Here is a 19483-nt window from a genome sequence, read left to right as displayed (position 1 = left end):
TGCCCTTGCCCCTGTGAACGTCAGAATCACTCACAGGTTGCAAGCTCCTCTGGCCCTGATGTTATCCCTGGCACACACGCACAAGAGCCTGTGCAGGCAGGGAGGAACTAGCTCCCAAGGCAGAGCATGCGTATCAGCCTCTAAGAGGCCAGCATCTGGAAAGCCCCCCTCCACACATACACTTCTTACATGGGGAGAGGCCATGCCCCTCACTCCTCGTCTCTCTTTCCTTCTTGTTCTTCTGGCCTTACAGCAGGAGCTGGAGCAGGAGACTCAACTAATGAGAGGAATTCTTATTTTATCAACAATATTTTGAAGAAACAAGAAAAAATTCTTAACCAGTCAGGTCTTTGCACCCCCCTCTACCCTCGATAACCTCATAGTTCCCCTTGCCCTCCAGCTTGAAAACCAGTGCTCTAGGGATCAATTTTTTTAGCAGCTGCCTGAACTAATTTGCAGAAGTTTGGTAGGAGTTGTTTAATATTGCCTGGACATGTGAAGTTCATGGCCAGTTCACTGACTGACATCTCTAGTTCTGCTTGAAAGACCTCCCACTGAGCTTTCCGATAATTCCACTGGGCCTTCTGTAAGCTGTTTTGTTGTTGATATCCACAGGCCCGTGGTGATCAAAGAGAGCCCATGCTGAGACTTTGGGAAAGCTTCAAGCACCTTCCACATTTGACCACTGGAACCAGTTGCCTGGAAGATGAAAAGACAATGGTGGATGAAGAGCCTGTTACCCATCTGCTACTGTGAAAGCTTGGCATTTGCTTTGGATCATAGAGGAGTTGTAGGTCAGCGACTGAAGTCCACTCCATTAATCACTCTCTGTCTGCGTTGTTGTCAGGGTATCACAGATTGCCGTAGTGGGAATTGAAGTCACCACAGTAGATGGAAGATCCTAGAAGGGTGGGCAGAGCAGGGTTTGGCTAGTTAACTGATGGAGGGTTGTAGACATTAATCAGCATAGGTTTGTTTATCTTTATTGCCTGCCATTCTATGAAGTCATTTGGACCAGATGTCTAGAACTCTGCAGGAGACGCAAACCACTGCATGGAAGGGACTCCTGTTTGGGAGCGTGCAAGCCGCTTGCAAACACTAGCACGACCAGGGACTGCTGCTGGTGAGCCTAGTGCCGGCCCCAGTGGGCAGGGCTGGGGTGGTACAGCCACACCGGAGGAGCTGCCTGGGCTGGGTGCTGGCTCCTGTGAGCGGCGGCCTGACATGCTGCTGCTTTTGCCGCTGCGATTCCTGGTAGAGCCCTGCAGCTTCACAGATATCCGCTTTATATCCGTGGATATCCGCACCTGCGAATATAAATTTGTATCTGCGGAGGGCTCTACAGATGTTGACATAGTGACAGCCCTTCTCTAAGATGGCATCCCAGACTGCTTGTGATGGTGATGGTGATGACCCATGATGGTGTTGTCTGCAACTGGAAGCTGCACATCTCCTGAAGCAAGATAATGTGTGTTTCGGTGTTTGTAACTAAGTGGAGAAGGATAGCTCTTTTCACTGCTGATAGCTCCTCGGTATTAAAATGCAACAGGATAGCTCTTTCCGTCTGATTATCATTTAAAACATGAGCCTATGTTCCACGTTTTTTTGGTCTGCTTTCATTTTGGTTGATGCTACTCACGGAGGGACGCCATGAGATGGTAATAGACATTTGTCCACTGTGCATCTAATGATACCTCATATAAAGCAAAACCAAGGATGTCGGTTTCTGAAGCAACCAAAATTATTTTAAACTATGTTCTTCTTTTCTTTAAAACAAAATCTAGTATTTCATCTAATGTGAAATCCTTTCTCCAACTTTAGCTAGCACCAAATGCTTCAGAGGGATGCTGTAAGACATGGACAATTATGTAATAACAGCCTATAGGCCAGAATATTTCTTCTTAACCCCAGGCATTCAGTAGTCTATCCCTTGAACATTTTTATTCTAGCTAGAGTAACTGTATATGTCCAGTTCCTTTTTGTATCCTGCTAAGTTCTCAGCCTCAATAATGTCAGGAGGTAGTGAATTCCACAAGTTGATTGATTATGTATTGTAAAAAAGGATTTATTTTTATTCCATTCTAAACAAAACGGATAACTCAGTGTGAAAGCTAGGTCTAACAATTATATATTTTTAAAACAAGTGGGAAGAGAATTAAGATATACTTGTAAAGTAAATAAAGCCTGCAAGATGCTCAACTACTAAGATAAACTTCATGATATTATTGGTCTTCAAATTTATCTTTTTTTCCCAATGGTTTGTCCTTGCTCTTATAATGTAAGAGAGGGTAAACAGGAGTGCTCCCATTGACTGTCTCTGTCTTCTATTATTTTGTATACCTATATTATATCAACTCTTTTACATCTCCACTGTAAATTAAGCTTAGAGAAATGTTTAGTCTCCCCTCATATTGAAGCCTTTCCGTACTTTTGATAATTTTTATTACCCTTCTTTGGACCTTGTGTACTTTTGCTATATCCTGTTTGCTGTATCCTACACTGACGGTAGTACTAATGGCACTATAATATTTGCAGTAGTATTGTCTGTCTTTTTCGTAATACTGCCTGATATCTTGTTTACATTTTTGACTGGTGTTGTGCATTATATAGTTCTTGTCTGTGAGCTGTCTGCAGTGACATCTAGGTCTGTTCCTGAGTGGTTACAGTTAATCTACAATCCATCAACGTGTATGAGTAGTTCAAATAAGCATTGTGATTTGCTTTCTGTTTAACTCTGTCTCAATTTCATAATGTTTTGATAATGATTGCTCCCTTAGCAGATCAGGCAGTAACTTAACTATCTGAGAAGAAGCATTTTTCATGCAAACAATTTAGGTTCATAATGTACTAGGAAGATTGCATTACTCTGACTGTCCTGCCTGCATGGAAAATAAGTGATTGTTAAAACTTCCTATAACATTAGGTTTTTTGTACCGTATTCTATAAATATTGAATAAACTCAAGTACTTAGAGTCCTGACCTGTACAGAGCTGACTCCTAGTGGTAACACAGGGTGGTGGCTTTGTCTCTTTTTCCCTTTTTTGTCCAGGTTTGTTTCTGACAACTGTCACCAAGTCTGTCTTTGTGCTTATGCTAAATTTTGTATGGAACAATAGTAATTTCTGAACCCTTTGTTTACCATAACATGTAAAGCAATTAAATTACAACTATCAAACCTTTTATTAGAAGTGGGAGATTTCAGTTTTTAATGACTGAAGTTGATGTAGTTTGTTAGTAGAGCCAGATTCTGCTATCATTACTCATGCTGAGTAATATGTCACTCTGGGTTTAATGGGATTACTCATTGAGTGTTAATTGTGAATAAATATGGCTGTTACTCTTCAGAAGTTATTAAAAATTTATATTTTAATTGACCTAGAAAAAGTGTTCACTAAACAGGATAAAACAAATGGGAAATGTAATGTTTAAACAGGCACACAAACCACACATTTGACATTATGTCTAGTTGAACAGACACCAAATCTATTAACGAGTGAAATAATCTTAACAGTTGGCCATAGGTGTCTTTGATTGAAAATTGTTATATGCTTCAGATGCGTTCTATTATTTACTGAACGGTACAACCTCATAAGGTCTGTCAGTTTGACAAAGAACTTGATTATGCATCACCCTTTGTTAACCTGAGTAGATTCCCCAAACACTTCAGCCGAAAATGCGCTGGTTTAGATTAAACATAAAACAGATTAATTAGCTAATGAAAGATAGATTTTAAGTGAGTAAGTGGTATTGGTTACAAAATAAAATAAAATATAAAATTGCAAGCTAATTCCTAAACTTTACCATGCTAATAATTCTAAAAGCAAAAGAATTTCTCACCCAGAACTTCATCGGCAGTTCTTGCTAACTAGAATGCGTTCTAGTTAGGACCAGCCCCTCCCATAGCCTCAAAGGAGTTTCTTTGTCTTCCCGATGTTCCTTGCATAAAGATGGTGGAGGAGATGCTGGTGAAGTCATGATATCACTGTCCCCTATTTATACTCTTCTTGCTTTCAGGCATAACCCTCCACCCAACTGGGGTGCTGTGAAATACGTAGTGTGTCTCAGGAGAATTGCAAATTTCTTGCTCACACCTTTTGTCTATGTGAGTCTTGAGCCCTCTCTGGGGATGACATGCAGGTCTTTTGATTAACCTTTCAGAAAAAAAGAAGGGCCTATAGTGTGTGGGCATTTCCCAGACTTACAACATGTTTCAGTAACGAGACATGTAGCAAAATGTCATCACTTGCTATACATTGATGCACACATTTAAACGGGACAATGAGTTTCAGCAAATCATGACTTTTCAAATGATCTCTCAGATTGTACTTTGTACAAAATATCATAACCATATACAAGTGGTGAATATGGGAGTACAGGGCAGTGTTCCCTCTCATTTTTTAGGTCCATATGCGGAATGAATTTTGTTATGTGCACCAATATGGAGGTGATGTGTGACAATTTTATTTCTCTTTATCTTTGAGCCAGCAGCAGTACAGGACTTCTCCCTTATACCTCTAATCTCATATGAGCATGTATGCCAAAGTGTTTCCCTTCCATTCCCAAGGCAGTAATTTGGGAAGTGTCTGGCTAAGTCAGATGATTTAGGGTAATTAACGCACAACTTTCCTGCTGATTTACATTTTCCCTGATTAATTCTTCTCCTCCACCTATGAGCAGCATTTTCCATTTGGAGCTGGAATGCCACTCAAGCTATGTTGCCAAAGAATATTTGAGAGTATTTAAGTCTGTACCATTGCACTTTCCATCCTCTGTAAACATCTGACAGAATTTCCTTATTAAGATCTCCATATTGCCTAAAGATTGCCTGGGTTGCTACACTTCTCACACAGCATTCTTTTGCTCAGCATTTCAGTTTTATCTTAAAAATTGACATCTGAAATCTAATTTCAGGTTTAATAGGCTCAGATCTGTCAAGTTTTATTCACTGTGACCCTGATCCTGTGAGCTGCTGAGCACTGCCTGGGAAAGGTGGTGATCACTACACACAGCTCCTTCGACTTGAACTGAATGGGCTGAGGGCACTCAACACATTGCAGGAGACTTTTACACCAATTTTTTGGTAGTTTTTAAAACTTTAAAAAAAAATTAAAATAAGTTGTAAAATCAAACTTTAAGTCTAATTTGCCAGTGTTAGTTTAAACAAAACTCATTTGTTGCAGCTCTAGGAATAGAGCAAAAACTATGTGTGGCTATTGGATAAATTGGTTAGAAAGGCTAATCCCATGTTCACATCTGGAATTTTAACAGAACAGTAATGTATCCTTGTGGTTTTATTTCATTTTGCGCTCAGATATACAGTTTCCTAAATCTTGTTCTACTGGCCAACTCACATCACTTTCACCATCCACATAAATGTGCACGTTTTGTATTGAACACAATGCAGAATTTTTTGATCATGGGAACAACTGAGAAACCTTCATGTTCATTTGTAATTAGGTTAGCCCCAGGTCTTAGTTGAGTGGTTGTCAGTTTTTCAAAGGCTTTTCAGTTTTATCAATTCCACCTTTCTTGTAATTTACCTTTGTCACAACCGATACATACATTTCATGCAGTATGAAATGAATAGGAGACAAAATAATTAATATGAAAAAGATCAACTTAGGCAAAATTTTTATTAAATTAGGGCTGTCGATTAATCACAGTTAACTCATGTGATTAACTCAAAAAAATTATCACAATTAATCGCAGTTTTAATTGCACTTTTAAATAATAGAACACCAATTGAAATTTATAAAATATTTTGGATGTTTGTCTACATTTTCATATACTGTGTAGTAATTGAAATCAAAGTGTATATTATTTTTCCTTATAAATATTTGCACTGTAAAAACGATAAAAGAAATAGTATCTTTCAATTCATCCCATACAAGTACTGTAGTGCACTCTCTTTGTCGTGAAAGTGCAACTTACAAATATAGATTTATTTATTTTTGTTACATGACTGCACTCAAAAACAAAGCAATGTAAAACTTCAGAGCCTACAAGTCCGCTTAGTCCTACTTCTTGCTCAGTCAATTGCTAAGACAAACAAGTTTGTATACATTTAAGGGAGATAATGCTGCCCGCTTATTTACAATGTCACCTGAAAATGAGAACAGGTATTTGCATGGCACGTTTGTAGCCAGCATTGCAAGGTATTTATGCTAAACATTCATATGCCCCTTCATGCTTCAACCACCCTTCTAGAGGACATGCTGATGACGCTCATTAAAAAAATAAGCGTTAATTAAATTTCTGACTGAACTCCTTGGGGCAGAATTATATGTCCCCTGCTCAGTTTTACCCACTTTTTGCCATATATTTCCTGTTATAACAATCTTGGTTGGTGACCCAGCATGTTGTTCATTTTAAGAACACTTTCACTGCATATTTGGCAAAACACAAAGAAGGTATCAATGTGAGATTTCTAAAGATAGCTACGGCACTCGACCCAAGGTTTAAGAATCTGAAGCGCCTTCCAAAATCTGAGAGGGACGAGGTGTGGAGCTTGCTTTCCGAAATCTTAAAAGAGCAACACTCCGATGTGGAAACTACAGAACCTGAACCACCAAAAAAGAAAATCAACCTTCTGCTGGTGGCATCTGACTCAGATAATGAAAATGAACATGCATCGGTCTGCACTACTTTGGATCGTTATCAAGCAGAACTGGTCATCAGCCTGGACACGTCCCCTGGAATATTGGTTGAAACATGAAGGGACATATGAATCTTTAGCGCATCTGGCACTTAAATATCTTGCAACACTGGCTACAACAGTGCCACGAGAATGCCTGTTCTTGCTTTCGGGTGACATTGTAAACAAGAAGCGGGCAGCATTATCTCCTGCAAATATAAACAAATTTGTTTGTCTGAGCGATTGGCTGAACAAGAAGTGGGACTGAGTGGACTTGAAGGCTCTAAAATTTTACCTTGTTTTATTTTTGAATGCAGAGGTTTTTTGTACATAATTCTACATTTGTAAGTTCAACTTTCATGATAAAGAGCACTACAGTACTTGTATGAGGTGAATTGAAAAATATTATTTCTTTTGTTTTTTACAGTGCAAATACTTGTAATCAAAAATAAATATAAAGTGTGCACTGTAAACTTTGTATTGTGTTGTAAATAAATTCAATATATTTGAAAATGTAGAAAACATCCAAAAATATTTAAATAACTGGTATTCTATTATTGTTTAACAGTGCGATTAATTGCGCGATTAATTTTTTTAATCTCTTGACAGCCCTATTAACGATACAAAATAGTGCTGTTTTCCAGTATGAACTGTATCTCCATTAATGGGCTTTGCTGGCAAAAGCTTTGCGGTGTAGGCTATCCCTCAGTGTCTCTCCTGCAGGGTCTCCCCCTTAGCAGTTGCTGATCACTCACCTCTCCCCATCCTCTCTAGGCAGGATTTTTTTAAACAGTTTATTGTCCTTTGATCTTAGGCCCCAGCCTTGGAAAAATATAAACTTGTTAACCTATTCAGAGGCAGGCAGTTAGGTGCATCCCAATCAAGAAGCGAATTGTTCTCTTAATGACCCTTGAAATATTTCCTCCCCCCATATTTTATCTTTAGTAATTGATTAGTTTTCTTCTTGTTCTTTCTAAAAGCCCCTTTTAAAATCAAATCCATGTAGTTAGAATAATATGAATCAAGTAAACTGAGATGCATCATATAAAAAAGAAAAATACTGATACCTCCACAACTTGCCTGCAGTATAACCCCTGCCATAGACCTATACTAATGATATCTTGTCATTCCATGAATTGGCTAAGAAATCACCAGCCTTTGTTTACTTCAACCATTTCCCTGTCAGAATCTGGAATGGACACTTGTGTTTTTTTTCTTTGATTTCTTCAAATTTAACTGGAACAACTTGCCCCTTATGGTTGCATTCATTTTTTTATCTTTTTCATACTGTTTCTATATTGTTCCTTTAAAAAAATCCTTTATTGAGTTATATAGAGAGAGCATATAAAGCACAAATTAAATGTTGAATAGTGGCTCCACTAGCAACTTATATAATTAAGAACATATTCGCTATAATGATCATTCAGTTCTATGTATATAGGTAATATTTGGCTTTCTGTGTAGAATATCAGCATAGCAGTGTAGTAATTATTTCAGTAGTTTGTTGATTAGAAACTCTGCAAGTGCAGACACTATCGCTATCATTATTTGTACTTGGTTATATAATTGAAACAGCTATAAATAAAAAATAATTGTCTTGTGTCACAGCTAATATCTGAGATAAACATAGTAATGCCTTGCTTTGTGGCGCTACTGGGATAGTCACTATCCTTCAGTGTAATGAAAACTAAAGCGATTACATAATATACTTACTCATACAATGTAAAAGGATGCCTTCATCAGATGATTCAGCTGGTGATCTTTCACCTTCTTTACTTCTGAATGGTTTGCTTGATAGTAACTGTGGGTTTTGGTTGTCCCCACAGATTAGAAGATACTTAATTCTTTGGGTTGTTTGTTTTTTATTTTTCTAACCTAGTGATGCACGTAGTCGTCATCCAAGGATCTATCTATCTTTGTCAGCCTATTTTTGAGCAAGTTTAATAATCAATTCAAACAGTATACAAATGCAAATAGTATCAATATAAGATAACATTGTGGAGCTGATTAAATTAATAGTGTGGAGGATTGACTTTGGACCTGATTTTTCAAACACATATATAATTTATGCATACGTCCCACTGAGCTATCTGTAGTTCAAAAGCTTGTCTCATTCACCAACAGAAGTTGGGTCCAATAAAAGATAGCACCTCACTCATCTTGTGTCTTATGCTTAAAGTAACACACACATGATCATAAGATTGGAGCCTTTGTGTATTACGTTTAATATATACACAGTTACGGCACTGAATTTTTCACTAATGTGGTACGTATGTTCACTGCTTATGTACATTTAGTCTGAAAATTATAAAGCATGTTATTTAACATAATCAAACCTCTTTTTAAAAATGCAAAACATTTCTTAAAATAAAAATGAGTGAGGAGATTATTTTATTTTCTACCTTTTGTGTTTTATGTTGAATGTTTGTTTTTTTATTTTAATTTTTAAATGACAAATAATAATTTAGGACACATAGTATGTTGATAGTGTTCAAAGTCAACAGTAAGAAAAAGGTTAATGAAAATTTCACTGAAACACTTTTGTCTGATAAGTCGCTGATCAAATAGATAATGGCTGGTAGAATACTTTACACCTAAAGAAACACCTTAAACTCAAAATATTAATACTTAAACATTTACAATAAGTAGTTTCAGCAATTAAACCTTCTCTGAATCTGCCTGCCAATTTTTAGGATCAAAACATATTGTCTCATTTGTAAGAACTTTTTTTTCATTCCCTGTTGCTGCATGAAAGATCCACATGGTGAGAGACAACTGACTGTACGGGGAAACGGTGAAACTGACAATATACAAAAGCAGTGTCCAGTTCACAAACCTGAAAAATAGGGGCAATTATTGTCCAATGTAGACTTTTAGTTACAATAATCATGGATGTTACTTGTAGCACTATTAGGTAAAGCACTTTCAGACAGACGTTTGACTTAAAATTATTTAATATATGTTCTTATACCGTGCTCATCAATATAGTATGAGCACCTTCCAGTCATGCATTAAACTAACATTTGGCATGTGTTAATTGTGCTCTTATCTTCTCCCCAGGGGGAGAAGTATATGCAGTGAAGTGTCTTGTTTTGATAGGGCTTTGTTTGTTTTGGGGTCTGTGTTTTGGACGGTATATTTTTCTTTTAATATGCATGGTGCTATGTTAGAGAAGACAAGGTTGAAGAAGTGTGTCTTGCACTTGGATATGATGAGGTTTGTGATGGAGCATGTTCATGTCAGAACGAAAGATGTTTGGTAACATAATTTTTGTGACCTTTTTATTGCTAATTGTCTATTTCACAGGGTTGGATTCTGTGGCAGGAAGGTAGTGGTGGGAGGTTTGGACTAGCAAAACAATCTTCAGTACAAGGGATTTACAGCTCTTACAGCTACTACACCTACTCGCTCATAGATTAACTTGCTTCTTTACACACCTCACCACATTCAAGTGCAAGACACACTTCTTCAACCTTGTCTTCTCTAACATAGGAAAATGCATATTATAAAAAATAACCCCCCTCAAATCCCCCCAAAAAACAAACACACAACCCTATCAAAACAAGACACTTCACTGCACACACTTCTCCCCCTGGGGAGAGGATAAGAGCACAATTAACATATGCCAGATATTAGTTTAATAGATAACTGGAAGGTGCTCGTACTATGTTGATGAGTGTGGTATAAGAACGTATACAGAATAGAATACAAGTGACTTTCAAGGAAAATACCATATATATCTGAAGATGGCAGTTCTCTCTGTGATAGGGTATAATGTTTTAGCTGTAGCTTGTGCTGCTGAAGAAAGAATCTGACACGGAATGATCCTTATGTTGGATGCTTGTCAAATAAAGATGGCTTTATTAGAAAACCAGGTTATTTTTAATAACATAAATCTGAGATGTAAAATGGTATTTATTGCCTAGGGAGTGATGTTTAATGAAAATGCTGCGTAATGAATACAATTGAAAGTTTCAGTTAACTCACCTGAATCTTTTTGCTGTACTAATGTGTGATTGACTTGATACTTCCAATTGTAACAGGTGGGTCTATCTCACAGGTGCTCAAACACTACGTGATGAGGGAATATAAAAGCCTTGGTTGATGGGCAGATGGATGTTAACTTACTCAGAATTCTCTCCTAAATTTTGTATCACGTAATCCATACTGTATGTAATAATTTTCTAAACTGTGTTTTACAAACAGCAGCTGTGGAATTGAATAAAAATGCAGCAGAAGTAGTAGTTCACTAGTGAAACACATTTTAAGAGGGTACTGTATCCAATTCCCTAAAGTGAGAAGAAAATCAGATGCATTTGTTAGCAGGATTATTCTGTTCAAAGCAGTGGTCGTGAAATGGTTTTTGGTTTTGTTTTACTAGAGTCAAGATAAGCAGGTCTATAAGGAGCTAAATGTTTTTTCCTGGCAATGATATAAGAGCTGATGCTGCCATTGCCTGCTCAGATTTAAATATAGTTTTTGTATCTTGATATTGATGGTGTATTTGTACTACAATGTGACTAAAATAAGGAGAGGTACCAGTGAAGAGTGAAAATCTATAAGAGGCCAGCCCTGGAGTGTGTCTTCTCAAGGGGGACCAGGACCCAAGCACTCGTCTAAATCTGTGGGTGAGAGGGAAGAAGAGCAGAGTTACCAGGACAAATCCATTCCTTGGAAGTAGTAGAGAATTCCCTGGCTGGTGCCAGGACTGCGTGGCAACTTAGAGACTTAGGTGGAGTCTCCCTGCCCCCAATACTTTTAGAACACTTGTGTGCCAGTGGTGTTATCAGACTGCATTGGACTATTTGATTCTGGATGTTTTCTGTCTGCCCATTTTTTTTTCTCCAGCTTACTCCTGCCTCTCTCCATTATCACAAGCCGCAGGTCTTTTACTGCAGTATAGACTTACCCTATGTTTTTTAATGTGGCTTGGTAAACATAAAGGTATATACCTAGGAACAAAGAATGTAGGCCATCTTTAGAGGATGGAAGATCCTATCCTGGGGAGCTGAGACTCTAAAAAAGATTTAGGGGTAATTTTGGATAATCAGCTGAACATGATCTCCCATTGTGACACTATGGTCAAAGGGATAATGCAATCCTTGGATGCCAAAACAAGGAAATTTCAAGTAGCAGTAAAGAGGTTATTTTACCTCTGTATTTGACACTGGTGGGACCGCTGCTGGAATACTGTGTTCAGTTCTGGTGTCCACAATTCAAGAAGAATATTGATAAACTAGAGAGAGTTCAGAGAAGAGCCATGAGAATGATTAAAGGATTAGAAAACATGCCTCATAGCGATAGACTCAAGGAGCTCAATCTATTTAGCTTAACAGAAAGAAGGTTAAGGTGTGACTTCATCACAGTTTATAAGTATCTAAATGAGGAACAAATATTTGATAATGGGCTATTCAGTCTAGTAGAGAAAGGTATAAGACGATGCAATGGCTGGAAGTTGAATCTAGAAAAATCCAGACAAAGTAAGGCGTACATTAACAATTGGAACAACTTACCAAGTTCATGGTGGGTATAAATCAAGATTGGATTTTTTTTTCTAAAAGATCTGCTCTAGGAATTACTTTGGGGAAGTTCTGTGGACTGTTTTTTACAGTAGGTCAGACCAGAATCTATGAAAATGACATTAATAATTTAATGTTATTTAGTAAGTTATTTTTAGTACACCTGATGCTTTTCTAAAGAGAAATAGGGAAGAAGTATTTATAACTTTTGTGCAGAGCTTGAAAATATATTATGTAATCTAACTCCAAAAACCTTCACAGTAAACCAATTATTCCTGTAATTGAAAAAGCAGAATATATTGTTTTATCAGACATATCCTGAGGCCATGTCTACAGCTGGAAAATGTGTTAGCTAGGACATTTTAACTAATTTGATGTTAAATACAGCTTAGTTTCTGGTGTTGACAGAAGCAACACGTTATCTAGTAGTGGTTAACAGTAGGAATCCCACTTAGGGTAAAATCATGTGTAACATCATGTTAATTAAAATGTGTTAGCTAATACATTTTTAAACACAATGCAGTTTCTCAGTATAGACAAGAACTAATGGTTATAAATGTGTAAAAGATACAGTACGTTATACAGTTTTGTCATTAAGGGGACGTAATTCCTCTCATACTTGTTGTCAGATCTGTTTTAGAATTAGTGTCTTAGGCCGTGTTTACGCTACTGCCGCTGCAGCAACACAGCTAAAATGATGTAACTGTGCTGCTGTAGTGCCATAGTGTAGACTCTTTTTTGTTACATTGATGGAAGAGGATTTTCCATCAATGTCGGTAATCTGCTCCTCTGAGAGGCAATAGCTAGCTTAACAGAAGAATCCTTCAGTTGACCTAGCTGCATGTACACTGGGGGTTAGGTCGACCTAAGCATGGTGCTCAGGGCATGGAATTTTTTACAGCCCTGCACGATGTAGCTAGGCTGACATACGTTTTATGTGTAGACTAGGCCTTACAGTGTAAAATCCTTGAGGCGGGGTACATACCTTGTTCAGTTTTATAAAGTGCTATGAACATTTGCAGTGTTCTATATATGATTAGTAAAGGTATCTGTCTGGTAAGTATTGCTGCAAACATGTAGTACTCAATGAAATTTTTAGTAAATTAGACCCATGCTAATCCATACACCTCCGGTACAAACAAATTTGGAAGCTTCTCGTTCTCACTTCTCAGCAAAGATTTAGTAAGAGTGCTGTAGTAAAGTGTTATGAAGTATTAAAATTAAATCTTAACAATAATTAAAATTATAATAACAAAAATTAAACTGCACTTGTCAAATATGTGATGGAAGTAAATTTTGTGTTGCATTATTCTTGCTTGTTTGGCCACTCTGTTCAGTATTTCAGAATCAGAGGGGTAGCCATGTTACTCTGTATCCACAAAAAGAACGAGGAGTCCAGTGGCACCTTAAAGACTAACAGATTAGTTTTTAAGGTGCCACCGGACTCCTCGTAGTATTTCAGAATGGTTCTCTGTCAGTACAATATTGAAGTTTTTCTAAGTTCAGAATGCTTGAAATTCATTTGTATTGATGCATATGTTGCAAAGAAACACTTGTATGCAATAATAACAGGAGTACTTGTGGCACCTTAGAGACTAACAAATTTATTAGAGCATAAGCTTTCGTGGGCTACAACCCACTTCTTCGGATGCATAAAGAGTGAACCATATATTGAGGAGATATATATACACACACATACAGAGAGCATGAACAGGTGGGAGTTGTCTTACCAACTCTGAGAGGCCAATTAAGTAAGAGAAAAAAAACTTTTGAAGTGATAATCAAGATGGTTCAGTACAGACAGTTTGATAAGAAGCAAGTGTGAAAATACTTACAAGGGGAGATAGATTCAATGTTTGTAATGGCTCAGCCATTCCCAATCCCTATTTAGCCCTGAGTTGATTGTCGAAGTGGGTTGTAGCCCACGAAAGCTTATGCTCTAATAAATTTGTTAGTCTCTAAGGTGCCACAAGTACTCCTGTTATTTTTGCGGATACAGACTAACACGGCTGCTACTCTGAAACTTGTATGCAATAGTTACAGTAATTTATTGAAGGACATAGCAGGACTTGCAGGAAGTGAAAAAAATGTCTTGGCTGCATACAAAATGTGTAGTTACCTAGTTATTATTTCCATTATCAGCTTCTCATTGCTTAGGGTAACAGACTATGCTACAAGTGGTTAGGAATTTCTAATGGGCACTTGTTATAGTTTATTTGAAATAAGGAAAACAGAATGCACTTAAGGAGCTCAAAATACTTCTTAATAGTCCTCCTGAAGATCTAAGTAGAATGCAATTTTGTAGCTCTTGTATAGTATATTCAAATATACATTTAGATGGAAAACCTGCTAAATTATCTGAAGAAAGGCAAACATTATGTCTTATGTGCTGTGTATATGCCAAAACATATGGGGAAATGAGGTGGATATCCCACTTACAGTTTTGGATTGCTAAGTAGCATATAAGGAATCTTAAAGATTATCTGGTTCACAAATACCAGTCAGGGCTGGAAGAATGTAGACAGTGTTCATTTCCAGATTGCCTGTGAATCCCAGTGATGTAATATACTTTAAAATGTGTCATATAGATATTAATAAAATATCTTAGTACTTCAACTGTTAAGTACATAAGAACATAAGAGTAGCCATTCTGGGTCAGATTGAGGGTCCATCTAGCCCAGTATCCTGTCTTCTGACAGTGGCCAATGCCAGGTGCCCCAGAGGGAATGAACAGAACAGATAATCATCAAGTGATCCATTCCCTGTTGCCTATTCCTCTCTTCTGGCAAACAGAGGCTATGGACACCATCCCTGCCCATTCTGTCTAGTAGCCATTGATGGACCGATCCTCCATGAACTTACCTAGTTCTTTTTTGAACTTTTGTTAGTCTTGGCCTTCACAACATTCTCTGGCAAGGAGTTCCACAGGTTGACTGTGCATTGTGTGAAAAAATACTTCTTTTTGTTTGTTTTAAACATGCTGCCTATTAATTTCATTTGGTGACGTCTAGTTCTTGTGTTATGAGGAATAAATAACACTTCCTTATTTACTTTCTCCACACCAGTCATGATTTTATAGACCTTTATCATATCCCCACTTAGTCGTCGTCTTTTCCAAGTTGAAAAATCCCAGTCTTATTAATCTCTCCTCATACGGAGCCGTTCCATTCCCCTAATAGTTTTTGTTGCCCTTTTTTGAACCTTTTCCAATTCCAATATATCTTTTTTGAGATGGGGCGATCACATCTGTATGCAGTTTTCAAGATGTGGGTGTACCATGGATTTATATAGAGGTAATATGGTATTTTCTATCTTCTTATCTATCCCTGTCTTAATGATTCCCAACGTTCTGTTTGCATTTTTGACTGCTGCTGCACATTGAGTGGATGTTTTCGGAGAACTATCGACAATGACTCCAAGATCTCTTTCTTGAGTGGTAACAGCTAATTTAGACCCCATCATTTTATAAGTATTGTTGGGATTATGTTTTCCAATGTGCATTACTTTGCATTTATCAACATTGAATTTCATCTGCCATTTTATTGCCCAGTCACCCAGTTTTGAGAGATCCTTTTGTAGCTCTTCACAGTCTGCTTGGGACTACTTAACTATCTTGAGTAGTTTTTAAGTAATTAAAGAAATAATCTTTAGAAGAACAGTAAAATAAAATGGTCAAAGAGGTTGTATTTCTCTCTCCCAGGAAAGCAATCGCGAAAGGGGTGTATAAAAACTGCACCTTTGATGCTTCATATTTTACATTTTTTTAGTAATTGTCTTCGAAAGGTCTTTTCCCAGGGGAAAACATTAAAATAAAAACAGGGTACATTTCAGTTAAGTCCAGCTCTGAGAAGATATAAATATATAAAGTCTGTATTGCATAAAGTCAGTCAGCATGACTAGATATGTGAACAACTCCTTAATGCTGCCTCTGGCAATAGATTCATCATTGGGGGCCTGATGCTGCAAGCTGCTGACAACCCTCAACTCCGCACCTCAGAGGATCAGGCCCGCTATACAAATTACTGCATGTTGATTTGGTTTTGAGACAATCTTTTATATGTAATGTACTTAATTTTTGCGTATCTACAAGCATCTAATATGTATGGTATATGCTTCCAAAGTGCTGTTTTCTGGTTTGCTCATGTTTATGGTAAGCAACTAATCACAACTAAACGACTAACAAATTTTAAATAAAACTTTCTGCTGCAGGCTGTGGGTCACATCCGGCTCCCACTGAAGTCAATGACAAAAACCTATTGACCTAAATGGGGGCAGGAGTTCGCCCGCAGGACTACAGTTGTAGACTTTTTTGGCTGTTTAATTCGATATAAATTTGGGGGTCAGTCCTTTAAATGTGCACAAGCTATCCCATTGTATTGTCTGGGACTGTTTACAGAAGTGATGTTACTCGCAAGTGTAAATGTTTGAAGGATCGGGCCTCTGTGTGCATAGTGAATACGAATCCTGTATCTTGTTAGTTTTGATAGTTAAAAGTACAAGATGGAATAACTCGTACAGCACTTTCTCTCCGAACCCATAAAAGAGTATTTGTATTATAGTTCTCTTCGTTTAATTTTTTTAAAAATTAAAAAAAAATATTGAAAAATAACTGCAGGCTGTTACATCAGTTATTTACAAATAGTGCCAGTGAGCCAAACCCTAACAAATCTTTATGGTGTGTTATTGTTTTGTCTCTCAGATATTAGGAAAGACAGTAAGAAGGCAGAGTCTATCATGGAAAAGTTCACTAGGGGATAGATTATGGTGGATGCTTACATGGCCTCACACTGGGTAGTGGGAGGAGGTAAGGCCAGCCAGAACTGCAGCTCCTGTTCTCCTGAGAGTACACTAGCTACTACCAAGATGCTCCCCACCAGGAACAACTTACCTGAAAGAGGGTGGGGAGTATCCAGAGCTAAGGTTCCATCCCTCCAGTGTGAAAATCAAGAGATCTGAGTGTACTACACCCTTTAAATGCACTTCACCAGTAAAGCCAGAGAGCTTCAGTGATTCCCCTGCAGCAGTGCAGTTCTGCCTCACCACCAACTATGGGCTGTCCAATGGGACTTGGCCTTCTAAATCACTTAGGTGCTTTTGAAAAATTTACCTCGTATCTAAATGCTATAATCTGAACTCAGGTCTCGATAGATAAGTAAAACCTGAATTGGTTCATATCTTCAGTCACTTTGTTTTTAAGTGTTTGCATAGGAATGTCCAAGTTTACCCGTGTGTGTGTTGTTTCATATTTGGGGATATTAAATTTAAAAAACAAACTCACTCCCTAAGATGTTATATGCATATTTAAGATTGACGTCGAATGCATATAAAAGATACTACATCACAGATGTAGTAAAACTGAGATTAACTTCCACGGCTCTCTGTGAGCTATGGGGTGAAAACATTATCTACTATCTGTCTTATTTAAGATGAGACTGAGGTATAGTTATACCTAGAGCGGAAGTCTTTGAACCTGATTGGGTTCATGCGATCTTCCTTGGGAAGAGATCTGTGTGCAGATTCCCTGCTCCCTTGTGGAGTACAGGCTCAGCTACTTCTAGAGCAGCATTCCCCACCACCACCTCTTTTCCCACAGAGCACCTGGAGGGCTGTTTGCAGGACCATAGATCTGCATGTGGGGAGGCTGGGCAGGGAAATGTGTGTCTTCCTCCACCTGCACATCCATCAGAGTTCAGTACAAAAAGAAATACATCTCAAGGTTGTATTAGTTTCCCACTACTCCCCATCCCCGCTTGCGTGCACACATGATGAGTTGTCATGGTACCGATGCCCACTGCAGCAGCCTTGCCACTATGGCTCCGTTGGATCCCTTGGTAGGGGTGGGTTGCTGGGAGCACAGCTAGCATGAAGGCACAGGTTCTCTGCACAGATGGCCCTCTTGCTGGTCCATGGGTTATGGGACAGTTCCATAGTTGGATAAACCACACACAGCTGATGGAACAATTTCCATCCCTTTGCCTTGTCCTTGGGCTACCATGGGGAAGCGCAGTTGGGCCTTTTGATTCTATCCACATCAGTATTTATGGAAAAACAAATCTTGTTTGTGATTTACATTACCATAATCCTTAATGCTGTAATAACATTGTAACGTTTTAACAGCACTTGATGTTTTCTAAGATGTGTTAAAATGTTTTATATGTCAGTAATTCACATTAATACCTATTTTTTTATGTAGTCCATTGGACTACATGAGTTACTGCAGATAATGTGAACATGTTGTGGTTTACTTATCAACTGCATATCCCATAGCAATGCTTTTATTCCTTTAGTTCTTATTCTGTGTATGTTAATATATCAGTAGCAATTTAGCAAATGTAGGTGCTAGTACAACACAGTACACTAATACTGCCAAGTAAAATCTTAATGTCTTGTATGACTTACACGATATATTTATTTACATGTGAATGATATATTGCCTGTAAATGTCAATGAGATAATCCAAGAAAGTAGTTAGCATATTAACACCAGGCAGATATTTTCAAGAAATGACTTTTTTACAACTTTATTTTATATTTTAATATGATGTATTTTTTTCTTAAACAGACAAAATTGAAGAAGCACAAAAAGAACTTAATGAGACAGAAGACCAGCAGAAAGGTAAAAAAGCAAAAACCATTTATGGCAAAGCTGATCAAAGCCTTTTGAAGTCTGTGGAAAGTCTCCCTTTGATTTAGCTGGGCTTAGGGATAAGCCAGTAGAATGCATGACTGTAGAGCAAATGCTATGCTAACACCCAGTCGTGCTAACAAACACTTGCTTAAATTTAACCACTTGAGTTGTCCCAATGACTTTGACTGCTGAGGTGAATAAAGTTAAGTCTGTACTGACATTTCAGCTCATACTAGGGGGTTTTAATTGATTATTAATAACTATCTTCTGTCCATGATGATCAACCTGTGATTGGTTTATATGGATTATGAGAGGACACTTATCAGTTATTTTAAAATACAGATAACCTCTGACACATGAAATCTGTGTGGCAGAGACTAGTGGTCATATAAGGTTGGCTGACAGTAGTAGCATAGGACAGTGGTCTCCAAACTTTTTTGATCACGCACCCCTATCAGTAAAAAAATTTTGAGCACGCACCCCCCTGCCGTGCCGGCTCTACCATTTTTGCTGAAGCGCACAAAAAATACGCCGCTTGACTCCCGCCCGAACTGCCGAAGCAAAAAAAAAAAAAAAAAAAGCCGCTCAGATGAAGGGGGGAAAAAAAAAAGCTCCTCCTGCCGCACACTCCCAAGGATCCTCTTGCACACCCCACTTTGGAGACCACTGGCATAGGAGATTGGTGCTTTGTGTCATAAATGTT

General features: G+C 37.9%; 1 protein-coding gene across 2 annotated transcripts in view; it reads left to right on the top strand.

Moving 5' to 3' along the window:
- HIVEP1 (HIVEP zinc finger 1) overlaps positions 1-19483 on the top strand; it is a 167832-nt gene that overhangs the window by 74976 nt on the left and 73373 nt on the right. Inside the window, exons 1-2 of one of the 2 annotated variants that reach the window (XM_065398263.1) lie at positions 707-794; positions 18715-18768. In XM_065398263.1, coding sequence (XP_065254335.1) covers positions 707-794; positions 18715-18768 — 142 coding nt within the window. Of the gene's footprint in view, positions 1-706; positions 795-18714; positions 18769-19483 lie in introns of those variants that run through there. The other variant, XM_065398264.1, reaches the window with a different exon arrangement.

The sequence above is a fragment of the Emys orbicularis genome, chromosome 2 (assembly GCF_028017835.1).
Source record: "Emys orbicularis isolate rEmyOrb1 chromosome 2, rEmyOrb1.hap1, whole genome shotgun sequence".
NCBI classification, from domain to species: Eukaryota; Metazoa; Chordata; order Testudines; family Emydidae; genus Emys; species Emys orbicularis.
Note: the sequence above shows the minus strand (reverse complement) of the source record. Positions and strands in the feature narration are given on the sequence as shown.